The sequence below is a fragment of the Felis catus genome, chromosome A2 (genome assembly GCF_018350175.1).
Source record: "Felis catus isolate Fca126 chromosome A2, F.catus_Fca126_mat1.0, whole genome shotgun sequence".
NCBI lineage: Eukaryota > Metazoa > Chordata > Mammalia > Carnivora > Felidae > Felis > Felis catus.
The window spans coordinates 56,792,655-56,818,083 of record NC_058369.1 but is presented as its reverse complement, the minus strand read 5'-3'; the positions used below and the strand labels follow the sequence as shown (position 1 = coordinate 56,818,083).

The window sequence follows — 25,429 nt, the reverse complement described above, 5'->3', positions numbered from 1 at the left end:
TCCTTTTTAACTAGACTGTCATCTCCTCTGGAATCTTTTAAAACTTTCCCTTAATCCTTAGTGTTCACCTCGGTGTCGAGGTGGGAGCTTTTTGTTTTTCACTGAAGCTTGAAGGGCTTTCCTCCATTTTGTTTGCCCTCTTAATTTGTACTTGTTGGTATTTAAGGTTTTTTTTGATATTTATTTTTGAGAGAGAGACAGAGAGTACTAGTGGGGTAAGGGCAGAGAGAGAGGGGGAGACAGAATGTGAAACAGGCTCCAGGCTCTGAGCTGTCAGCACAGAGCCTGATGTGGGGCTCAAACTCACCAACTGTGAGATCATGACCTGAGCCAAAGTTGGACATTCAACCGCCTGAGACACCCAGGTGCAACCCCCCTTTTTTTTTTCTTTAAATTTTTTTTAATGTTTATTTATTTTTGAGAGAGAGAGACAGAGCACAAGTGGGGGAGGGGCAGAGAGAGGAGGAGACACAGAATCCGAAGCAGGCTCCAGGCTCTGAGCTGTCAGCCCAGAGCCCAACGTGGGGCTCAAACCCACGAACCGTGAGATCATGACCTGAGCCGAAGTCGGATGCTTAACTGACGGAGTCACCCAGGCACCCCTCTTCTAAAAAGATTTACATTTTTGTTCATCATATTTACATTTTGCATCTATCAGGAATGTATTTTTTGTATGAGGGTAGGACTCTAATTTCATTTCTTCCACATGATCAATGGTACCAGCGCTTTGCTTAAATGCCCATCCCTTCCCAAATGATTTATGTTGCCTATTCTGTCAGATCAAGTTGCTTTTCATACATGAGTTTGTTTATGGGAGATTGAGATCTTTATTGAAATTGCATTTACGAATGCATTATTTTCTTCAAAGAACCAGCGTCTCTGTTGTTTTTTGATTCCATATTGTACACTTATTTCCCATTGGTTTCTGCTCTTATTCCTTCTTCTTACTTTCTCTGGCTTGAATTTGCTCTACTTTTTCTGGTTTCTTCAGATGGATGTTTTGGTTATTTTCGGATATGCATCATTTTATTATCTTAGTGTATTTATTTTGGCTAAAAATTTCCTATGAACATCAAGTGCATCCCCGTTTTTATACACTGTATTTTCATGACTCAGTTAAAAATGTTTTCTACTATCCATTTTCATTTTTTGTTTGATCAGTGGATTAGCTAATAGTATATTCTGTAATTTCCAAATACTTTGGGCTTTTTGTTACCTCTGTTTGTTTTTCAGTTCTATGCACTGCTGTCGGAGAATATATTCTGTATAATTTCTATCCTTTGTTGATATTTTACAATCCAGAAAAGGTCAGTTTTGGAAAGTGTTCCAGAGTATTTGAGAAAAAAAAATATATATCCTGCAGTTGTTGACAGTGTTCCAAATACATCAACTTTGCTTTGTTTTTCAAACCTCTATCCTGATCTTTAAATTCTGTTTCTTCTCTCAGTTACTAGGGGAAGTCTGTTCAAATCTCCAAATGAGATTATGGATTTGTTTCTTCTCTCCTGGTTTTGCTTTGTATTTGCTCGCTTATGTTTTAGATATACACAAATTTAAGACTGCTTTATCCTGTTGATTTGATTTTTATAAATATAAGACCCTTTGTCTCTGGTAATACTTTTGAGAGCAAATACCGTAAAATGCATATATCTTAAGTATATAGCCTCATTCATTTCCATCTATGCACATACCTGTGAAACCATTACACAGATCAGGGGGTAGAAGGTTTCCATCACCTCAAAAAGTACCATGCTCCTTCCCAATTAACTACTATCTTGAATTCTGTCATCATGGAATAGGTTTGCTTGCTATTTGTTGGACCTTATATAATGGAACCATACAGCATGCATCCTCACACTGGCTTCTTTTGCTACACAAATATATTCATAAAGATTTATATTATTACATATTTGTTGCTGTGCAGTTTTCCATTATGTGTATGCCACAATTATTTGTTCTCCTGCTGATTTCCATTTGTGTTGTTTTCCAGGGTATTTTGGGGGAGGCTATTATGGCTAAAGTTGCTATGGTGTTTTTGTACAGATCCTCTTTGCTGGACCCATCTACTCATCCCTTTGGGCATATACCTAGGAGTAAACTTACTGGGTCATAGCGTAGGCATGTGTTTAACTTTTAACTGCCACGTTTCCGAAGTGGTTGTGCCATTTCACACTTCTGCCAGCAAATACAGGAGTGTAGCTTTCCATCTGTGCTGCAGACACTTGAATTTGTCCATCTTTATAGTCCTACCCACTCTGGTGAGGTTTACTGGTATTACATTTTAATTCTAATGTGCCTTTCCCTGATGAATAATAATACTGAGCACCTATTTTCACCTACTGTTGGCTATTTGTATATTTTCTTTTGTGAGGTGCCTGTTCAAATGCAGTTTTTCCTCCAGCTCATCTGGATCTTGCTTTTTTTTTTTTTTTTTTTTAAAGCCAGATAAGCTGTGAGTTACATGCATTACAAGTATCTGCGTGCGTGGCGTGCCTTTGCATTGTTTCAGTGTCCTATTTTGAGGAGACGTGTTTCAATTAGTTCCATTTATCATGGTTCTCTGGTTAATTTTGGGGGGACATTTTTCTTGGCAGAATGCTAGCTTGGCAGTTATTTTCACACTTTAAAGCTGTCAGTTTTGCTCTTTTTAAAGATACTGTCCTCTCCTGGTTGCATTTAACATTGTTCTCCTTTTTTCTTTTTTAAAAATATTTTAGTGTTTATTTTTGAGAGCGAGCGAGAGTGAGCGCACAAACAGAGGAGGGGCAGAAAGAGAGGGAGACACAGAATCCAAAGCAGGCTCCAGGCTCTGGACTGACAGCAAAGAGCCCAAAACGGGGCTCGAACCCACCAGCTCTGAGATCATGACCTGAGCCAAAGTCGGACGCTCAACCGACCGAGCCACCCAGCTGCCCCAAAATTGTTCTCCTTTTCCTTGTTTTACTATGATGCTCCTAGGTGTATTTTTCTTTGTATTTATCTTGCTATGGGTTTGTAGAGCTGATTGAATCTGTGGCTTGATATCTTTACATTAAAAAAATCTAGACCAGTATTTCTTTCCAAAAATACTTCTGTTCTAGTCAAGTTCTCTCTCCCTGTCCTCCTGGGATTCTAATGACAAGTTAGATATTTTCACTATGACTTACATCTTATATTACTTATATATCTCATGCTTTTATTTTTCCATATGTTTTAGTGGGTGTTCTTCAATCTGGATATTTTTTTAAATGTTTGTTTTTGAGAAAGAGCATGAGCAGGTGAGGGATGGGGGGGGGGGGAGACAGAGGATCTGAAGTGGGCTCTGTACTGAGAGCAGAGAGCCCAATGTGGGGCTTGAACCCATGAACCATAAGATCATGACCCATGCCAAAGTAGGACACTCAACTGACTGAGCCACCCAGGTGTCTTCAATTTATACCATACGGTAGTATACAGTACAAATTTTTAACTAATCTATCTTAACTCATTGATCTCTTCTGCTGGATGTTCATTCTGCTGTTAAACCCATCCAGTGAATTGTAATTTTAATGATTTAAAAAATTTTAAGATTCCCATTTGATTCTTCTATGGATTCCAGATATCTAGTTCAATTCTCCACCTTTTCATTTAGCTTATTATATTAATTGTAATTCCAATATCTGGATTATCTTGGGTTTCTTTCTATTACCTACCTTTTCTCTTCGTTTTCCTATTTGGTCCTGTGTCTTGGCATGTCTCTTAGTTTTTTAAAATTGAGACATAACCGACATGTTCTATTTGTTTCAGGTATACAACATAATGATTCAATATTTGTGTATATTGTGAAATGATCCCCATGGTAAGTCCAGTTAACAGCCATCACCACATATAGCAATTTTCTTAGTAACTTTCATATACAATGCAGTACTATTAACTGTAGTCACCATGCTATCTATATATCACGTCCCCATGATTTACTTATTGTATGATTAAGAGTTTGTACCCTTTGACCATTTATTAATTTCACCCACCCCCCTACCTCTAGCAACCACCAATGTGTTGTGTATTTATGAATTCGTGTTTTTGTTCATTTTAGATTCCACAAGTAAGTGAGGTTTCTCAGTCTTATTGCATGTAGCATAATGCCCTCAATGCCTATCCATGTTGTCACAGAAGGCATGATTTCCTTCTATTTTATGGCTAATATTGCATTGTGTAACACACACACACACACACACACACACACACACACCCCACTCCACATCTTTGTCCATTCATCCACGGATAGACACAGGCTGCTTCCACGTCTTGGCTATCATAAATGCTGCAGTGAACATGGAGGTCCATATATCTTCTTCAGTTAGTGTTTTCATTTCCTTCAGATAAATACCCAGTAATGGAATTGCTGGATCATATGGTAGTTCCATTATTAATTTTTTGAGGACCTTCCATACTATTTTCCATAGCCGCTGCACCAATTTACATTCCTACCAAGGGTACACAAGGGGTCCATTTTCTCCACACCCTTGTCAACACTGGTTATTTCTTGTCTTTTAAATAATAGTCATTAAAACGTGTGGGGTGGTTTTGATTTCCATATTCCTGATGGTTAGTGATGTTAAGCATTTTTTTATTTACCTGTTGGCCATTTGTGTATCTTTTCTGGAAAAATGTTTATTCAGATCTTCTGCCCATTTTTAATCAGGTGTGTTTTGCTGTTTTTTGGTTGTTGCTATTGAGTTTTAGGAGTTCTTTATTTAGTTTAGGTATTAACCCCCTTATTGGTTGTATCACTTGCAAATGCCTTCTCCCATTCAGTAGGTTGCCTTTTCATCTTGTTGATGGTCTCCTTTGCCGTGCAGAAGCTTTCTAGTTTGATGTAGCCCCACTTGTTTATTTTTGCTTTTGTCAAATCCAAAAAAATCATTGCTAAGATGGATGTGAAAGAGTTAACTGCCTATTTTTTCTTCCAGGATTTTTATGGTTTCAGGTCTTAGATCCAAGTCTTTAATGCATTTTGAATTGATTTTTGTGTATGGTGTGAACTGTGGTCCAATTTCTTTCTTTCTTTCTTCTTTCTTTTTTTTTTTTTTTTTTTTGCATGCGGCTGTCCTATTTTCTCAGCACCACTTATCGAAAAGACCATTCTTTTTCCATTGTATATTACTGGCTCCTTTATTATAAATGGACTATATATGTGTGGTTTATTTCTGGGCTCTATTCTGTTCCATTGAACTTTGTGTCTATTTTTATGGCAATACCATACTGTTTTGATTACAATAGTTTTGTGATATAGTTGAATCAGGAAATGATGCCTCCAGCTTTGGTCTTTCTCAAGATTGCTTGGGCTCTTTGGGGTCTTTTGTGGTTTGGTAAAAATTTTAGAATTGTTCTATTTCTGTGAAAAATGCCATTCGAATTTTAATAGGGATTGTATTGAATTGGTAGATTGCCTTGCGGTGTTTCCTTAAATGATGGACACTGTATAGGAAAAACTGTATCTTCCTACAGAGAGGATTTAATTTTCTTCTAGCAGGCCAATGAAGGACAAATTCCCCTAAAAAGGCTTATCCCTTGTTTGCATTTATTTCTAAGCACAGATTTTCTGAATTTTCAACCATAAGCTTAGGGTGTAAACAGGTGCCTTCCTCCTTGGCACACTCTGAAATCCAGTTTTTGCTTCCCAGCATGGTGACATTTTCCAAAATACCTGCTGAACACTGAACCTCTTAGCTGCTTTTTTTTTTTTTTTAATATCTTTTGTTTATTTCTGAGACAGAGCATGAGTTGGGGAGGGGCGGAGAGGGAGGGAGACACAGAATCCCAAGCAGGCTCCAGGCCCTGAATTGTCAGCACAGAGCCCAACATGGGGGGTCGAACCCACGAACCATGAGATCATGACCTGAGCTGAAGTCGGTCGCTCAACTGAGCCACCTAGGCGCCCCAAACCTCTTGGCTGCTTTTTCTGCCTGGGTTCTTGTCTGCTCCATTCATCTCATTCATGAGCAATTTAGGAATCAGCAAATAAATACCTTGAGAGTAAACTGTGTAGGGTGGGTGGGGGAGGATTCAATGTTTTCTCCTTCTCTCCAGGTTCTTGGCCCCTTGAATTCTGACTTCCTTGATCACTATCCAGTGATGTCAAGCAGATGTCCATTTCTCTCTGCAGTCCTGTCAGTTGCTTAATAAACTTTGAGGCTGTATTGTTAAGGGGCACAAATGTTCATGACAGTTATACCTTCTTGCTCTGTTTCTCAATATACAAGGTCTTTTTGTGCCTCTTGATAGATTTTTATCTTGAATTATGTGGTCCAGTCTTCCAAATGACACTCCAGTTTTTCTCGTCTTGGTTTTGTGGTTCCTTTTTGCCTAGTTTGTCTTCTTCCTCCCTTTAATTGCAACCCTGTATCTTTTGGTCTAAAGCCATTCTTTTTAAAAAGATTTTGTAATTAATCTCTACACCCAACATGGGGTTTGAACTCACGACCCTGGGATCAAGAGTCATATATGCTTTACTGACAGGGCCAGCCAGACACTCCTAAAGCGGTTTTTATAGACAGCATGTTAGCTTAAAAAAAAAAAAAAATTGAGTCCGAGATTTGCCAGTTGGCAAACAAGCCATTTACTGAGAGTATTGTTAGATTAGGCTTTTGAGGCTCACTTTCTTTTAAATTCTTCCTTTCTTTGGTTAGACCAAAGATTTAAGAGTTACACATTCTTGGTTTCTAAGGTGGCTGTCCTAAAGACCACATTCATTTTTGTAAATTCCTACTGAATTTTTAAACTTTAATAAAGTGTATTCTGAGATCGAGAGAGTGTGTGCAAAAGGAGAAGAGGCACACAGAGAAAATCCCAAGCAGGCTGCGGCCTGTCAGCGCAGAGCCCAACACGGGGCTTGAACCCATGAACTGTGAGATCGTGCCCTGAGCAAAAATCAAGAGTCGGACACGCAAACGACTGAGCCACCCAGAGGCGGCCCCTGAAACTTTTTATATTAATACCCTCCTTTTATCTTTTCCTATGCACACCTTACCATCCCTTTTATATATTAAGTCTCCAGAATTTCAGTTCTAGGTTACTATGCTTTTCTGGTCCTTTTTAGACAAGAAAACATCACTTGGTACCTTTTTCCAAACTCTTGGGTTTTCCTCCTCCCTTTTGAATTTTCTTCCGAGTGTATTTTCAAAGTCTCTGCCTAAATTCCCAGGCCTTGCACACCTGACACACTCACCTCAACTGACGTACAGTCCTAGGTTCAAGTTCTCCACCTTGTTTCCTGCTCTTGTAGAATCTGAGGTCAGTCTGGTACTTTTCCCTTCACAGGTGGCCTGTCTCTTGGGGTCTCACACTTCATGAACAGTGTGTCCAGGCTTGGAAGTTTCCTGATCTATTCTGATGTTCCTGCTTTCTTAAAAGTTCCGATTCCCGTTTCCCCCTTCCTTTTGGGGCTTCTGTTATTCACACATTGAGTTTGGTTCCCATTCCCTTAACTCAGGCTTGCTGTCTGAGCCTGGATTCCAGTTCACTCTGCGGCGTCTCACTCGCCCATGCTCCTGATCTCAACTCTTGTGTTTTGCCCCCAATATTTGTTTCTTTCGTCTGCCGCTTTTAGGATTGCAAGTACGATAAATTTTTATCCCATCCCTTCCAATAGCTTGGCTTCAGTTCAGTTTGTGCCTCTGGTCTTGGATACTGGTCCTCCTCCTCAGGCATCTAGTTACTTTGGCTGCAGAGTCCAACTTTCCCTGCAGCTTCCACCCCCAGGGCAGAGAACGCCAGGCGTCCAGAAACACCGTTGACCACTGTTTTGACCTCACGTAATCTCTTTTGGTTGGAACTTCAACCTCAAACTCCAGGAAGTATCATAAAAGAAGCGGTCTCCCTTAGGTCTGAGGACTTGCACTTTTATTAACGCAGACTGACTCATTCCGACCAACCCTCCCGCTGGAAAAACTGGACCAAATACTCAGTGCTCTGACGAAGCCATGTGTGTGCCACCACAGGGTCCTAGCTCAGATGGCCCGTCTGGCACGGTCATCTGGAAGGTGCTCCAAGGCAAGAGTTTTGTCCCTCACCCGATGACGTGTGGCCTGCCTTTGCCTTCAGTCCCTGTTGCTCTCAGCCATGCGGGTCCTACTGCCTTGACCTTTCCTTCGTGTCTGAGTCACAGATTTATTTAATCTTTCCCTTGGTTACTTTGCTTTCTCTTACAGAAACTGCTCAGAGACTAAGACACTGGGGCTTGGCCTGAAGTAGTGGTTAGTATGTGAGTCAAGGTCACCATCTTCGGTTAAGAAAAAAAGCTCCTTCAAAGCAAAAGATGGTGACTTTGCTGGAGGTGCACAGGCAAGTGAAGGGCAGGCTCTGTGTGCTGCACAGTACGGAGTGCAGCTTCCTCTTGGGGCCCCGCCACCTTTCCCTGCACTGTTCTCTTTCCTCACTGCTGTTTTCACTCACAAAGGGAGCTGACAAACCATCATGGGGCTCTGGAGAGACGGGGACGCTCCCTATGTAGTCAGCACTGAAAGGTGACCACGGGCAAGGATGGTGTATACCACGAAAACCTGAAGCTTCCCCGACTTCTGGCCATCTGAGCCACAAATTCTCTCCGTGGCTGGGTGCTGTGTGTTCCAGTCACGTTGACCTTTCTGGTCCCGAGTTCCACCCCGGACGGTGAGGCGTTGGACCCGACGGCCCTCTGGCAGTGTTCTGGGATGGAATGGCCACCCTCGTGCTCAGGAAGTGACACCTGAACCACAGCCATGTCCCAGGGGTCCGCTTGCTCCACACAAGCTGGCAGCTGGTGTCGAGGGGCCTGTGTGCGGGTTGTGACTCGTGTCTCTTTCTTCAGAAAAATATTGCCGGGGTCTACCAGGTCGGCAAGAAGCCTCCGAAGTCTGTGGTGAAGGTGATCAGAATCGCAGCGCCTGCCAAAGACGCGGTTTATAACTACAGCATCCAGACCCTGAATTCCACACAGCTGGCCAAGAAGGAGCTGTATCGAGAGATGGCCAAGGTGAGAGGCCCAGAGAGGGAGGCAGTGGATGCTTGCACTCCAGAGTAACAGCTAACCCGGTGAACCCTCTCCTCTCGTGACCGTGCTGCCTGGAGGTCAGCAGGCACTCTCCGACGTGCACAAGAGAGTCAACCAGTGAGGGGAAGGAGATGGGGGGTCGCAACCCAGAGGGAGAGGTGTTCTGTTCCCATGTTACACGTGAATCCTCCACACGTGGGAGAGCCAAGCGATCCTTAACACACGCTCCCAGGCACCTGTCTGCACACAAGTGCGGAGGCCTCACCTTCCCTAGAGAGCTCTTGTCGCCGTCACCCCAAAGGAAAAGCCTTGGCTGAGGCTGCCAGCACATGACCTTTAGAAGAGGGCTGCTTCCGTCGAGAACACCCACGCCACCCTCACGGTTCAGTTACTCTGGAGGTCTGGTTGTCAGGGACTGTCATTCTGTCCCCCCTATGCTGCCGTTTCTGACACCTGCTTGAGACTGGAGGGCTAGTCGGCCCCGTCCGTGTCTGTTACCAGCCCTTCTACCCTCGTGTCTGCCCCTCGTTTCTAGGAGCCAAGGAAGAGGTTCACGTACTCCCAGAATTACCTCTCAGCCATGGTGGAGCCCCAGGACTCTGAGGAAGAGGAAAAGAAAGCCAAGAAGCAATCCCGCCAGGCCTGGCTCACGGCCAACGGATTCCAACTGACAGGTCTTCACAAAAGCACCGAAAGCGACCGTCACATCAGGCTGCCGCCCGTTGGCATGGTCACAGAGCTGAATGAGGTCCACGGGGTGGGGGGAGGAGTAGGGCCTCAGGCGGGGTGTGCACAGGAACCTCCCTCCTAACATACTGTGCCGTTCTCCACATAGGAGTGGAGGGAAAACACACCGCTTGCTAACGTGATGGATCGAAGGAGGTGGACGTGGGACCGGCGCCACCAGGACTTTGACCTGTACGGGAGGCCACCACTTTTCTTTGAGCTGCCCCCTTCTCCAGTGCTAAAGCCCAGAACAGGTAAGAGGCCTTTGCGGGGCCGAGCCTCCCGATGCCATGGGCAGTTGGGAACTCTGCTGCTGTGCGTTTGTGGCAAGATCCATTTCGCTTTAGCTGCCCAGACTTTCTGAGAGTCAGATTTGGGTTTGGCGTTAGCGGGCTGGGTGAAAACTCAGGGGCCCTGGATTCTAATTCCAGCTGTGATGCTAACTTGCTGTGTGACGTTGGGCAAGTCGCTTCACTGCTCTGGGTCTGGTTTCTTACAAAACGCAGACGTTGGAAGATAGGCCTAAGGGCTTTCTGAGCCCCAACACACATTACCCAGGACCAGATGCCTGGCCAGTGGCTGGGGGCAGGGGCTCTGGGCACCTCTGGGACCTTCTGACTCCCTTCCTATTCCAAGATGCTGCCATCCCTCTCTGGGGGAGGGAGGGAGCCTAGGAGCATGGCTCCCTCTCACCCTGTTTATGAAGATGGGCCTCATTTACAGGTTAACAGAGAATCCAGACTTGTTCGTTGCCAGAGCCTTTGCTCAGGGAGAGAGAGGAGAGAGAAACTCCTCTCTGGTTTGCCAGAGAAACCTTTCTCAGAAAGCTAGACCAGAGAGATAAAATGGATTTCTTTCTTCCTGCAAGCCCTGAGGGCAGTGGGTAACAGCTCTGAGAAAACAGGAGGAAATGCTGGCAGGCTGCTGAAATTGGCCACCCTCCTGTCTGGCCCTTGCTGCCTCCCTCCAGAACAGGCTCTGGGGCTGCGTGAAGGTCTCCTGGCCCGGCCCAGCGATGCCAGGCCCCACTGCAGGCCTTCCCAAGCCACGTTCCCTGGGCGCGGTGGGTAGCCAGTGCCAGCTGACAGCAGGCCACAGACGCACGCTGGGGCCTCTCCTCCCCACAATGTGTTTAAGGAAAACTCGGAAACGGCAGGTGGGAAAGGGAGATTTGAACCGGGGGCCCCAGCCTTTGAAACTCAGCTGGATGCAGAGAACCAGCTGCTTCCAGGGGCGACCATGACTCCAGGCCTACAGTGAAGCCCCCTTTCCCGAGGGCTGCCCTCGGGGCGGGAGGTCTGAACAGATGCTTCCCTGGCAAAGGTGCTCCATGCAGCCTCCGGTCCTGGCACTATACTAGAAGGTTAGTACTCTCCATTTTGTACAGAATGCTTCCCTGCGAACAAAACACTAAGAACGTCAGGTTTCACTGGAAAGTCGCGTCCAATGTCACAAGATTTGTAAACTTTTACCTCTTGAAGATTAGTTCCCCAAACCCTGGTGGAGTGCTCAGGCCAGCCGTCCGCGCAGACTGACTTGAAGGGAAAGGGAAGGGCCTGGCCTCCTCCTCCCACCTCCAGGTGATGGCCAAAGAGGGCTTTCTGGAGCCCCAAACTTCTCAGGACCAGGTGAAGCCTGGAAGCGTGCCAGTGTGAGCACGCAGGGACCAAGGCATCTGGCTAATAACATCAGAAAAGAGTCTAGAGAAATGCAAAGGTCTATTAGTGTCACCTCAAGATTCCTTTTTGTCCCCCCTTCAAGAGTGAAGGCCAACTTCTATAGAGACAGGAGACAGGCCCCAGGCAAGAAACAGCATTATGCTGTCATGCAGCCGACCATATGGTTTTCACCCATCACCCGAGAAAGCCCAGAGACAGGGACTTGGTCCTCCCTGGAGCATTGTGGCCTGGGCACCTGCCCCTCAGCATTCAGGGCCTTCCTCTTCCTGCGGGGTGAACACAAAGGAACTGGAGGCCATCACCAGAGGGGGGAATCCCAGGGCTCTGAGGAAAAACGTGACCAGTGCGGCAAAGGCTGAAACACAAACTACGTTTCCTGGTTTTTGTTAGTTCCCAGTATATATTTTAAGTGTATACGTTCCACGTACACAGTTGGCAGGTGGTTTCTTGGAGAACGCACGTCCGGCAGAAGCAGCTCCCCAAGCCCAAAACAGGTCCCCGCGAGCCTCGTGCCACAGGCAGCGACGTCTCCCACTAAACTAGCAGAAGCCCCTCAAATCCCAGGTGTCACCAACTGCCTTCTCTCCGTTTCTTCAGCACCTGGGATCAGGTCAAGCAGCAGGGCCTGCAGGGCAAAGCCTAAAGAGGTGCCTTGAGGCCAGGAGAAGGCCCTTTTGGTATAGACTGGGAAGAAACGGTTCCACTTGTAAAAAACCCCAAGTCCTCCACCTTCTGGAGAAAGAGTTGTCCAGCGACGGGCCATGGCTTGGGGGCAGCAAGGAACACTGTCCTCTTGCTTCAGGACGTCCTTTCCAGGGGGTGGGCACAGATGTAAGCTCGCTTCTCTAGGACTTGCTCGGACACTTTCTTAATCTGTTCATCTAGATTTTCTGGAGAATCTGGGAGGAAAAAAGAATAGATTTGTGATAACAGAAATATTCCTGGAACTTCTTTTTTTTCTCAAAGAACAGCCCACCCACTGTGAAGGGAGTCCTGAAGGTGACCCTCTTCCTCCAAACCCCCAAGGAGGTGATTCTGGCTGCAGGGAGAAAGGAGGGAGAGGGGCTTCATCCCGTAAACCAAAGGGTTCATCCTGGTAACCCCGAGGGACCCTGGATCTCGTGGGAGCAGGGGCTGGAGAAGGACCCTTTCACCAGGCAAGCCTGCCAGAGGAGCAAGCGTGTCTCCCTCCACAGCACATAACAGACATGCCAGCACCCAGGGCCAGGAGCTGTACACGATCACGGGCTCCTCTCCTCCGTCACTTGGCAACAGGGGTGGGCTCTGCAGGGGACACGTGACACAGAGCCTTGAGGCCAAATGACCATAAGGGTCAGAAGAAGAATATGAGCCGGGTGTTCCCAGACTTGGCCAAGTGGCTACAGTAGAAGAGGAGCATTCCAGACCAACAGCTGCATGAGCCAAAGCCTGGGACTTCTGCTAGAAGGCAGACTGATTTTCCCCGGAGTGCAGGGGGTGAAGAGGCAGGTAAAACACTGCCTGCCTTTGCAAACCTTCACTAGGCAGCTGCCAGACTGGGGCTAGGCATGCTGGGCAGACACCTGTGGGGACTCTGACAGCCTTTGCTCCTGCCCGGCAGGCCAGCCCAGCTGACCCTCTGTCACTCAAGGGAGAGGTTGGTGAACAGCCAGCAGGCCCTGGGAGCCTGACAGGGGCCAGGAGCAGCTCACCATCAACAGTCACCTGGAATTAGGCCCTCCCCTCCCACCCCCAAGGCCACCCTACTTACACTTGTCCAGCTGGGACAGGGTGAAGAGATTCTGGTAATAAGCTTCGGCACAGAATATGTTGGCCAGGAGAACCTGCCAGAACCAAGGTTAAAGAGTTGACATAGAGACCTAGAGATGACATAGGGCACCCCCTTTCTGGTGTGTGAGCTTTAAGGAACTCCATCAGCCAAACTAAGCAGCTTGGCTGGAGTCAAAAGGCCTTACTCAGGAGCCAGAGTCGTTATTCTAATTCCAGCCCTGACCCAACTAGTTAGCTAATTATGCGACACTCTGAGCCTTAGTTTCCTCTGTGGCAGGAAGGCCATCATAATCCTAGTGCCCACAGGCTATTGTGGGACAATGCATACGGCAGGTGCTCAGTTACGGCATCCGGCCCCTCGGGCAGGGTAAGGAAGGCAGCCGGAGGAGGGCACAGCTTTGGGACCCTCCTCACTCACCCACTCCTCTTCCCTCAGGTAGGAAGACAAAAGGGAGTAGCCCTGTGTCCTGAGCAGCACAGACCTCCTCCTCAGAGCTGACCGTCAGTGCGGGCCACGGCCACAACTCAGCAAACCAGCAGCCTCCTGGACCACTACCGGGCTGAGGCCTTTGACCTGCCCAGTCCCTCGCTCCTGAGACTCCTTGATTGGGTCATGCCGCTCGCTGACCCCCTCCTCCAACCACTGGCCTCATTAAAGTTCAGAGGATTAAGCGGGCAGGGAGACTTACCTCATGGTCATGGTTGGGGAGCCCCACTCGGATGGAGCGGCTGGCCCGCGACAGCACCGCCGTCATGCCGTACAGGTTGATGAGGATGTTGGCCACCCGCTTTAGGATCATCTGCTCCTCCACGATGGTCTGGGAGCACAGAGCCCAGGGTGGAGGCTCGCCGCCCATGACCTCCCTCCCCGGGGCACATCTTCACCCACCTCCAGGCCTCCATTCATGCCTAACACAGCCTCTCCCTTTGGGTTGGGGGAGGCTGGCTCACCGGATGCCCGGTTTTCCCTTCTGTCTCAGTTTGGGCAGGGGTGAAGGTGAGACCAGATCCCAGGAAACTGAGACACAGGCTGGTGCTTACTGTGCTTCACGTCACCGGGAGCAGCAACAGCCCTAGATTTGGGCTCTAAGGAGCCTCTCTCTGCCTGGAAGGCACCCACCCAAGTGGCCCCTGGCACAGCCAGCCCCACCCCATGCCTCCACGGTGACCAAGATTTCTTTCTAGGCCTGGTCCCAAAGGCGGACACTTCAGACAGCTCATCTCCCTGGCTCCCAAGTCGGAGGGGGCCTGCCCTCCCCAGACCTGGCAGGGGCCCAGGTACCTTGCCAAAGCGGAGCAGTAATGTCTCCACAGTGCGGCCAAAGTAATACACATTCTCCTCGAGCTTGCTGGCGCTGTCCTAGTATGTCAGAGGAGTGTCAGAGGAGTCACTGCTCAGTGTCCCCTCCCCATGGTGCCCATCCTACCCAGACACGGCACGGCTGGGGCTCTGGGGCCCAGGCTCTGCTACCAGGCAGGGGCCATCTTCCCCAATGCCCTGGGCACAGCCCTCTGGAAAGGGACATCCCCCGGAAGGGCACCCAGATGGGGGGTATGCCAGCTGTGCCCACTCACCGCGACACTGGGGTGCACAGCTCCCAGCTTCCCTGTCAGCCCCATGTTCACGGTTCGGCCCACGGAGTCTCGAAGCTTCTGGCTGATGGTCTCAATGACAGTGCTCACATTGCCCCGTTTAAGCTCACTGCAGAAAGCCCATGGCCCCACGAACTCAGGCCCCACTGCTGGTTTCCACTGCCCAGCAACAGGGTCCCTAGTGGCACACCAGAACTGCAGGGCACCTCTTCCCTAGGACTATCCAAGGCATTAAAGGGACCTACTCAAGACCTACGTGCCGCCCGCCCTGGCCTGGGCCTGCTGCACGCCTGTCAGAGAGCAGCTGGTCCCTCTGAGTGGAGCCACACGAGTTCTCTCCACAAGCAGCAGTCACAGCCGGCCCCCAGGTGCTCTCGGGTTAAGGAGTCTGCAAATAGTCTCAGCAACCCGTACGGGGTTCCAGCAGTGATTTCTAATTGCTCCGAGCCCATGACGGGGGTCCAGGGGAGCCATGAGGGAGAGAAGGAAGTGGTCTCCTGTTAGCCTGGGAGCCCAGCACCTGAGGGGTACCTCTCATTCCCTAGGTTCTGAGAACACAGCTCCCTGCAGTGTGGGAGGCAGGAGCTGCCAGTGGAGGCGGCCCGTGACTTTCTGAGGCAGCGGACCCTCCCGTCACTTGCAGGTGCAGGCCAAGCTCTGGAGCCCGGCTTTTAATTTCAAGGCTCCTGTCCCCTTCCCTCCCTCCAGCCAGCCTGCGACTGAGCTGAGCACTGCATGGCTTCACCGGGACAGGGCGGCCTCCCTCCTCCAGATGCCCTGGGATGGGCCTCTGACGGGCAGGTGGGACCCGAGGAGCAGACAGTGGGGCTGGCACCTACTTGATCCTTGCGGTCAGGATGCGACCGGCGTGCTGCAGGCCCGTCAGGGCAATGTATATCCGGAGAATCTCGTTGGTTCCCTGTGGCCAGCAGTATGGAGGTCAGAGGCTGCCCCCTCGGGATGGCCTTGCCTGTGCTGTGCACGTGACTGGGTAGGCCACACCACTGCCCACCTGTCAGTGCTACAGAAGCTGCCGTTTTTGGAAGCGGCCTCACAAAGGGAGCAGGGCTGTGACCTGAGGGTCAGGGCAACACGCTGGCTACCACCTCCATGGGGAGGAGTTGCGGGCTGACCAGAGAACCATGGCCTCCCTAGGGACCTACCAATTCTCTATGACCAACTGCACAGGAGTCATTCCTTTCTCCAAGCCTCTACTTCGGCTTCTTTATGAGAGAAGCCACTTTCCCAAGTGGGGAGGGATGCTGATGCCCAGGGCGCAGCAAGTGCTGTGTGGGCACCACCAGATTGCTCGGGGCAGCCTCTGACCGTGCCCGAGTACCAGGTGTCAGTACCTGCTGCTGTGCCCATGCACACCACTTACTCCCCGGGATTATCTCAGGGAGCCAGTGGGGTTGCGGGTCACACAGCCAGCATGGGGCACTGAGCGCTACAGCCAGGCTGAGCCATGGACGGGAGACTCCCATGGGAGAGGAAGGAGAGCTTGGAGGACTGTAGGCCAAGCCACGCCCTGTCTCGCAGTCTAGACTAGAGCATTTGCTTCGCACCGAGGGGTCCGTGCCCCTCAGAGCTTCTGCCCCACCCAGTCACACAGGATTGAATTCAACCAGGCCGAGGGAATGGGGCCTCGGAAGAAGCATTCCTGGGGCAGCAGGGATGTGATGCATCCCCGTGCCCTTGGGACTCGTGACTTCAGGCTGGTCACATCCTGTGTATCCACTAAGAAAGAGGACCACAGGGGCTGGGATGTGGGGAGCACACCCTGAGGCCTTCCCCTGAGTTGGTAGCCCAGGAGCGGGGCCCCACCTGCACATGGTCTGAAGGTGGCCCTTCAGAAACCACACCAATTGCTCAGGCTCCGAGCCTGGTCCATGGGCCTGCCTCTCTTACAGCCTGCGTGCATCCTGAAATCCCATCCATCTCCACAGCCTCTGGACTCAACCTCTCTCTTCTGCTGCGGGCACCCGGCCTCTGGTCTCACCTCTGCAACCCACCCCCAATGTCAGCCCCAGGGAATCTCCCACAACGGGAATGTACCGGAGTCACTCCCTGCCCAGAAACCTCTGACGGCTTCCAGCACCTTCACAGTAACATCCAGACTCTGCTTATTGGCCACGGTCCTCCACAGCCTGGCTACTTGCCTCTCCTTCTTATCTACCTTCTTCCCCAGCTCCCCTCAACCAGGACTATCCGCTGCTCCCACAAAGGTTTGCTTACTCTACCTAGTGCTGGCAGGCAAGGCCCTGTCTGGGCCTGGCATACTCCATCTCCTGTGCCTGGCCCAAACCACCCTCCCCTAGGCCAGGCCCAAGTTGTTTCTGCCGCCAGGGGCCCAGTGCACTTGCTTCCTGAGACTCCAGCTGCTCTAGGGGGAGGGGCACCTCAGGCCCTCACTGCACTAGTTTGGCCGTGCAGTCAGACCATGAGCTCCCCGAGAGCTTCTCGGCGGCCCCCACGTCCCCTTTCCTTACCCCACTCGGCCTCTCCCCACTCACTGAAGTCCCTCTTTAGGCTTGTGAGCCCATGGAAGGAGGCAGTAATTAGAGAGGGAGCGGTCAGGGCTGGGGAAGCCCATGGAGAGGACCCTCAGCTGCTTCAATACCCAGAGAAGGAAACCCAGACCCAGAGAGAGCCCTGGAGGCAGAACCAGGCCCTCCCATGAGATCTCTGCTTGTCTCAACATAGCCAACGGAAGTGGCAGGCTCGGAAGAGGCCCTTGCTTGGCCCCTTGGCCTCCCCTCCATGCCTGGGGAAGGGGCTCTGTGAGGAGGGACAAACGAGAGCGCTCAGGGTGGGTGGTGGGGGGCGGAGTGGCGGGCACTCACCTCGAAGATGAGCAGGATGCGGGCATCACGCAGCATGCGCTCATACGGGTAGTCCCTCATGTAGCCGGAGCCCCCGAGGATCTGCAGCGCCTCGCTCACGCACTGCCAGGCACACTCTGAGCTGAACACCTGCCACAGACCCAGGACACGGTCAGCACAGGGGCGGCAGGGCCAAGTCCCTTCCACGAGGGGGCCTTAGCCAGGGCGGGGTGACTGGGCACGGAGAACTGGTCTCTAGGATGAGACCGACCCTGTAGCAGCCCCGATGCAATCTCCCGGGGAGGCCTCAGGCAAGTCCTTTGCTTCCTGGACCACAATGACCAGCTCTGGGCCCCCACTCACCGTGACTCCTCCTACCTCTGAGGCTTCCTTACAGTGGAAGGGGCCACTCTACACCTTCCACAGAGGAATCTCCTGTCCTCCTCCACGAGGCCCGACCCTGCCCACCCAGGCCCTTTCACCCACAGCTCGCCCCTCTGCATGCGAGCTGCTTGGCCCGACACCCGGCTGTGGGTGACACAAAGACACGTCTGTCCACACGTGAGCACCCGGACAGCAGAGTCACTGTCCTGCTCAGCTGGGAGCTCAGCCTCTGGGCAGGGGCTGCGTCCAGGGGCCGTCCCTGTGTCTGGCTGTCGGTGAAGGATGAGGGGGCACAGTGAATGCAAAGTGCCTGGCACAGAAACCTACTGACGGTGCCTCTAAAGCACCTCGAGACACTGCAGGGTCTCTCCTCTGAGCTCCTCTCACCACTTCTCCTGAACCAGGGATGCCTCTTTTATACTGGAGCTTAAAAAAAAAAAAAAAAAAGACACTCCTCACCGCCCCCCTCCCCAAAATGAAGGTACTGAAAACTCCAGTATTTACCCAAAAAACAGGAAGGCTGAACACTCACAACAAAAGTCCTAAGAAAGCTTGGCTGCTGTTTTATACTGACGTGAAATTACATACGTGGCCTAGATTTTTCTCCATCTGCTACAGACCGGAGACAACTTGGCACAAACTGTGCTCAGGAGACACTGACCTGTCCTAGAAACGCACTCAACTGGGCACTGTTCTTTGCTGCTTCTCCTATGCTATCCTGGTCTCTCCACGTGCGTCCTAGGGCGGTACCTGGCACATGGTGGGGACACCACACATACTGGGTCGATGATAAACTGGCCTATCAGCTAAAGAGAAGAGGAAGGTGGCAGGCAACACTGGGTCTGAAAGGCCACAGCTAAGGAGCTGTTCTTGCTCTCTCCCGGGCTGTGCGGGGATTACCTTCACCATGGCAGCCTCGATGGAGCAGTCAGGAAACCCTGGTCGGTCCAGCATCCCTGCGGTGAGGTAGGCCATACTTTCCATTACATAAGCCTTCTGAGCCATCAGGGCAAACTTTTCCTGGGGTGTTCAGAAAAAAACACAATCAAGAAACAATTTGCATGTGCTGAGACCCAGATGTGCCAGCCAGCAGAGAAGGCAATTAAGGCCAAAGCCTCGGTGCCCAAGAGAACCAAGCCCCGGCATCCCGAACAGGGAGGCACGTTATCTCGCCGTCTTCCGAACCGCTGCACGAGAGTCCCCAGTACAGACCACGAAAGCATACGTGTAACGCCCACACGTGAAATCAACACACGCGGCACCCACAACCTTCAGTACCTGAATTAATCCAAATTCGCTGAGGTTCTTGTTGAACTGTTTCCTTGTGCAGGCATATTCGGCAGTCATTTCTGGAGAAGAGCAGAGTCATCACAAACCATTTTCTGGCTATCCTAGAATGATCTCCTAAGGCTATCATCAAGTCCCTGTGAACACTCAGGCAGGAGCTATGAGAAGCAGGTCGGCTGAGACCAAACGCTCTGCAAGATGGCGCTGCCCCTTCCTAGTGTATCTGGTCAGAGGAGCGGCCGTCCACTCTCCGGGTGCCTCAGCAGTGGACAGGGGCACAAGCACAGAGTTTAGAGTCGGGCCCGACCCTGGTGCTTTTCCTTACCAGATAGTAGGCCGGGCCAAGCAGCCAACATCCCTGAGCAACACTACCCGCCTCCTAGCATGGCTGCCAAGGTTATCAGAGAGGAAGGTGTAAGGCACCTAGCGAGAGCCAGGGCCCCAGAAGGACCCCGACAAGAGGAGCAGGCTCACGCCTGTCCCAGCCGTCCCTCACCAGAGCAGGAGGGCAGCCTGTTTTGTGTATAGCTGTGAACAGGCGCCCAGCTCTGAGGTCACCTGAGAGGACACGGCAGCCTCCCAGCAGTCGGCAGCGAAGGCCAGCCCTGCCCCCTGCGGTGTTCTCTGAACGTTTCACAGGCATGATCCAACCACGGTCTGGCCCCCATGGTGGGTTCAGGAGGTAGACAGGCACCCACATTCACACATTCCTTCTGGGCCTCAGGATCGCAAGAGTCTACATCCTTTGGAGACAGGCTAACCATGAGCGCCCCCACGAAGCTCTTGCTTCCTCATGCTTCTTGAGTTTTCCTGACGGGGAAGGGGAAGCAGAGGCCCAGACGGCTTCAGGGGCCGTGGCAGCTCAGCAAAGCGAGATGAGCCCGGAGCTTGGAGTCTGACAGGGTCAGCTTTTGGCCCAGGTGAGTGGCCTCGGGCAAATGAGTGATCCTTTCTGAGTCTCAGGCTGCTCATCTATGAAATGGAGAGAAGAGCCTAAAACAAAGCCTCTCTGTCCCCACCTGGCCCTGCACTCTGAGGACTTCACAAGCACTCTACCAGCCTCCAGGTAACCCTCAGCTCTGTGCCTTTCCCTTCAGTCACTTCCACAAAGCTGACATCCTTGCCCAACAAAAATCCTACAGGGTTAAGTTCGCTGATAAAAACTTCTAGGTTTCAGGTATGCTAATGGAAAAAACAAAGGCAACATCCCGAAACCAAGTGATAGGAGTCCCACTCCTCACCCACTGAGTCACTACAAAATGGGCATCTTGTGAGAAATAGCACTACTGTGCTGCTCACATCTGGATGTTTGCTAAGTAGCTCTGTTCTTAGTGGTCAGAGTAGCAACCCCTCTTGACCTCTGGCAGACTACACCGGCTCCCCCCCATCCTTTGTAAGTAAAACAGAGGAGTGTGAAATGGGAACATTAGCCATGTGGGCGCAGACTGACTACAACTTTTGGTCTAAACCAAAGCCCACGTCTTAACCTGCAGCTGGGCTGTCTGTCCAGTGGCCTGGCTCAGCACCGGCCTGCTGCGAGGACGTGGCAGAGCCTCCGGGATGGAGTGGGGGCCGCAGGAGCAAGGTTGTGCCACAAAAGGCTCCTGTCCCCAACGTACCTACCGATCAGTTTCTTGAGCATCCCAGTCACAACGCTGCCCATGCTGAACCGCCCACTGTTGAGGATGTTCATGGCCACCTGCAGGGAGAGTGGGGGTAGCTCACTGGGACTGCACTGCCCAAGTGTCCTGCTCACCCCTGCTGTACTGGGGAAAGCCCAAGGGCCAGACCACAGCACTGCTTGTCTATTTTTACCAGGTTTCATGAAGACAAAAGGCAAGTCGGTACAGAATTCTGTGCCAGCATCTGGGAAAGTTGTTCTGCCAATCCCCACCGGGCTGGGAGAGAGAGTAGTCCCCACACGTTACAACAAGGTAACTCAATCACAAACATCCTTGGAGTCACCCACATTATTCCAGAACAGGACAATTCTTAGTCCTCAGAGGAGAGGAGCAGAAACTAAGACCTACCAGGTACCCCTGCAAGCTACTTGGATTTTCCCACCACTCCTGAGAAATAGTGACCTGCCATGCCCCTACCATGCCTGTGATGCCTCAGAGGCAGGCTGGGGCTGAGGGCAGAAGGAGTCTGTGAACACCACAGTTTTCTTAAAAGCTCAACTTCAAGTGTATTACAGCTTTTGACTGAACGCTTATAGAGGACTTGGGTGAATAAATCATGCAGCTGAATCTAAATTTATGATCACTTGTTAACCTGAACAGGAGAATCTCAAAGCAGGCTTTGTGAGGTTGGCAACAACTGCTGGGAGGGGCGAGTGTGGTTCCCACGGGAATGCGGGAATAAGGCCCAGCCCTGGGTGCTGGATGGAGGAGAGGGTGCCATTATGCGCCACCACAGTGTGACAGACACCCAGATCCTGCCCTGCTTCCTCCTGGGCCACCTCCGGCCTCACACTCCCTGAGTCTCGGGCCGTGGGTGTGCGCCAGTCTAGACCTGCCAGGACTATGATGAGGACGCGAACGCTCCACCTTCATTCCCTCTGCCCACACAGGCTTGCGAAAGCCGGCTCACAGTTTTACGAATGAAATCCGTTTCGTGGCCTCTTCAGAGTTTATTCATAACCTCATTAAAAAAATTGATTTTGAAGGAAAAAAAGATTTGAGACGAGGTCTCATTCCCCCGAGGACCAACGACTTAACAGATCTCACCCTTTCTCAAGAGGGGCTCCCGAGCTCAAGTGTCAATCCTACTTAACCCCGGGATCCACCCCCTGCCCGTGCAGTCCCAGAATGCTGCAACAGCATCCCTACTGCAGACCTCTCCGTCCATAATTTCTAAGCTGCATTCTACATCGCGGCCTGCCCACGAGCAAGACACATACTCCATGCTTTCAACAGCCCCTGCCTGACCGTTCACTGCCTCCATGCCTCAAAGATCTGACCATGGACAAAACCTCTGACTGTCCACAGGAAGAGGCTTACTTTTCTCCCACATCAGCCAGGCAATGTTCCCCTGGCCTTTGCTCATTTTGTGGTCTCTGGAGTCACTCACTGTTTAGCGTTTAGGCTAACTGGCAAGTAATCCTACTAATAACAAAGAGAGGGCTTTGGAAATCTTTCTTTTGTATATTAAAACAATTGTTTTTTTCACCTACCACGATGGGAACAATGTGTTAATGCAGTGTGGAAAGGACTAGGGCAAGGGGCACTCCCACACGCCGCTGGTGGGTGGGCGCCGGCCCAACTCCCCACGCAGCTTGGCAGCAGGGGCCACGAACTAAAAACGTTCGTGCTCTCCCACCTGGCAAGTCTCCTGCTGGATGTTTAAACTCAGGACAAGTGTGTACAGCTACAAGCAAGGACATACACCACACAATCTGGTTCTGAGCAGGGAAGGTGTGCGAACAGTACCGCGTGCCCGATCTCAGGGACTGGGAACATCAAAGGTGCCGTCCCAAAGATATTCTGCACCGTGAAATATTAGCAACATATATTCACTGGCACGAAGACAAGACTGGAATTCTTGGTGAGCGAAAAACGACGGGCTGTATTACACAAATGGCGTTACCAAATATTTACGAGATGGATGTTCTTTAAAAAGATCAAAATCTAGGAAGATAAGCACCCAAACTGAACGATGAATATCAACTCTCTTGGAGTCAACCTTCAGTAATTTCATCTTTCCCATCTACATTCTCTTACCTGTACAGAATATCCGGGATAAACATACCATCGTGTGCATACAACTGTTCCCTTTTTGTCTGCCCACCTCTAAAGTCCTCCGGTAGACATCTACCGGGCAGCCTTGGGCCAGGAGCTTTGGCTAATGGCGCTCATCAGATTCTTGTAACACCCAGAAAGGGAGAAAGGTACTGCTGTGATCCCCGCTTCATAGCCAAGGTGGGTGGGGCTCCCCAGGGCAAAGATGCTTGCCCGGGTCACCCATGAAATTAGGGCAGGGCAACAGTAAAGACAAATAGCCCAGTGTAAAACTGCGTAAAGGAGGGGCGCCTGGCTGGCTCATGTGGTGGAGCGTGCAACTCTTGATCTAAGGGTGGTGAGTCTGAGTCCCATGTTGGGTGCAGAGATTAGTATTGGTGAGGATGTGGAGAAAATGGACCTCCTTACATCGCTGCTGGCAACGTAACATGGTGCAGCCACTGGAAAACAGTCTGCAGTTCCTCAAAAAATTAAACATATAGTCACCACGTGGCCAGCAATGTTGCTTCTAGGTATATACCTAAAAGAATTAGGGGCGCCTAGGTGGCGCAGTCGGTTAAGCGTCTGACTTCAGCCAGGTCACGATCTCGCGGTCCGTGAGTTCGAGCCCCGTGTCAGGCTCTGGGCTGATGGCTCAGAGCCTGGAGCCTGTTTCTGATTCTGTGTCTCCCTCTCTCTCTGCCCCTACCCCGTTCATGCTCTGTCTCTCTCTGTCCCAAAAATAAATAAACGTTGAAAAAAAAGAATTGAAAACACATTGTTCACGCAAAGACTTACACGTGCATGTTCACAGCAGCATTATTGACAATAGTCTAAAAGTGGAAACAGTGCAAATGTCCATGAGCTGATGAATGGATTAGCAAGTGTGGTGTATCCACACGATGAGTATTATTCAGCCACAGAAAGGAATGACACGTGCCACGAGGTAGGTGAACCTCGAAAACATTCTGCTGTGTGAAGAGAAGCCAGACACAAAAGATCACATATGGATTCCGCGTATGCGACGTTTAAAATAGGCAAATCCACAGAAACAGAAAAATAGCGACACCAAAGACGGTGAGAGGAGCATGAGAAGGTATGGCATTTTTGGAGTGATAAAAATGTTCCAGAATTAGACCATGGGGATGGCTATACAACATAGTGAATATATTAAATAAACATCCATGTGTACATTTGAAAATGGTAAATCTATGTTATGTGAGTCATGTCAATTAAAAACAGTACTAAATCTGACTCCAAGAAAAATTAGGGCAGGGACTCAGGACCCAGGGTTGTGCATTCAGAGAACTGGAGCTTCTTCAACGCCCACTGGCCTGCTTTCTTACCCTCGCTGGAGAGAGGACTCCTAACCCTCCTCAAGGCAAACAAAGCCTTGCAGAGGAAGGAGATGGAGTTCCAACTACACACTCCCTCTTCTGGGAACCAACTCTTCTCCACTCTGATTTCCCAGTGGAGAATTATGCAGTCATCTGGCAAGTGCACTGGTCGGCCACAAACAGGGACGGTACAGGAAACTGGGGGGCCAACAAGCTAAACCGTGAAACTGCAGCCCTCACAGGGCCTGCTCTAACCACGCACCTTAAACCCGCCTCCGACTTCTCCAAGGACATTCTCGACCGGCACCCTGGTGTTTTCAAAATGGACCTCACAAGCTGAAAAAGATGAAATTGCAGGCTTTACTTGACAAATGCAAACCATTCTGCACTTGACCCATAGGCACAAATTCATTCACTCATTCATTCTCCAGCTACGACAGGACAGTACGGAAAGACAAGGGTTTTGTCCGCGTGGAGCTCATACTTTGCTAGGAACATGTTGGTGTTGTAAGTGCTACAGAGGAAATACATAGAGCATGGTGGGGACGCCTGGGTGGCTCAGTCCGTTAAGCATCAGACTCTTGGTTTCAGCTTGGGTCCTGACCTCACAGTTTGGGAGTTCAAGCTCTGCACTGGGCTCCGAGCTGACAGCATACAGCCTGCTTGGGATCCTCGCTCCCTCCCCACCCCTCTCTCTGCCCCTCCTCTGCTCGTGCTCTCGCTCTAAAAAACTTAAAAAAATATTAAAAAAAAATAGAGGACGGTGACAAAATCAGAGGTTGGAGAGGAGGTGAATAATATTTTTGACAAGGGCTTACATCAGGATTTTCTAAGCTGACATTCAGCAGAAGTGTGAAGGAGGAGCAAGAACCAAAGGCGGAACAATGAAAGTGGACAGCACAGCCTTTGTAAGGTCCCTGTATCTGATGGGAGTACGGGTCCCACTTGGCTTGGATGCAGCCACACCCTACGCTGTGACTCTGTGGAAGTGGACTGCCTTTCCCCGTTAGCTGTTGCCAGGGACACACAGCTGACCCGACATGAGCCGAGGCCTTAGGTGTGAGCCAGCTTGGCCCCCAGGGGCCGTGATCTGCTGTGAGGAACACATGCCCCAACATGG

At 50.5% G+C, this 25,429-nt stretch overlaps 2 protein-coding genes across 9 annotated transcripts in view; one reads left to right on the top strand and one right to left on the bottom strand.

The window, feature by feature from the left end:
- The window catches only part of CFAP92 (cilia and flagella associated protein 92 (putative)), an 82,496-nt gene extending 68,651 nt beyond the window's left edge, over positions 1-13,845 (top strand). For 3 of the 7 annotated variants that reach the window (XM_045052007.1, XM_019825136.3, XM_023250066.2), the window contains 3 exons: positions 8,810-8,974; positions 9,528-9,740; positions 9,828-11,273. In XM_045052007.1, coding sequence (XP_044907942.1) covers positions 8,810-8,974; positions 9,528-9,740; positions 9,828-10,082 — 633 coding nt within the window. In that variant the 3' untranslated portion in view covers positions 10,083-11,273. Of the gene's footprint in view, positions 1-6,774; positions 6,781-8,171; positions 8,305-8,809; positions 8,975-9,527; positions 9,741-9,827; positions 11,274-11,857; positions 12,282-13,603 lie in introns of those variants that run through there. The other 4 variants (XM_019825137.3, XM_011280234.4, XM_045052008.1 and 1 more) reach the window with 4 other exon arrangements.
- The window catches only part of ACAD9 (acyl-CoA dehydrogenase family member 9), a 47,446-nt gene continuing 33,436 nt past the window's right edge, over positions 11,420-25,429 (bottom strand). For both annotated transcript variants that reach the window (XM_006929031.5, XM_045052015.1), the window contains 11 exons: positions 24,572-24,645; positions 20,877-20,952; positions 19,245-19,315; positions 18,867-18,986; positions 17,604-17,732; positions 15,600-15,679; positions 14,743-14,869; positions 14,450-14,527; positions 13,857-13,985; positions 13,148-13,220; positions 11,420-12,296 (listed from right to left, as the gene is read on the bottom strand). In XM_006929031.5, coding sequence (XP_006929093.2) covers positions 12,196-12,296; positions 13,148-13,220; positions 13,857-13,985; positions 14,450-14,527; positions 14,743-14,869; positions 15,600-15,679; positions 17,604-17,732; positions 18,867-18,986; positions 19,245-19,315; positions 20,877-20,952; positions 24,572-24,645 — 1,058 coding nt within the window. In that variant the 3' untranslated portion in view covers positions 11,420-12,195. The remainder of the gene's footprint in view (positions 12,297-13,147; positions 13,221-13,856; positions 13,986-14,449; positions 14,528-14,742; positions 14,870-15,599; positions 15,680-17,603; positions 17,733-18,866; positions 18,987-19,244; positions 19,316-20,876; positions 20,953-24,571; positions 24,646-25,429) is intronic.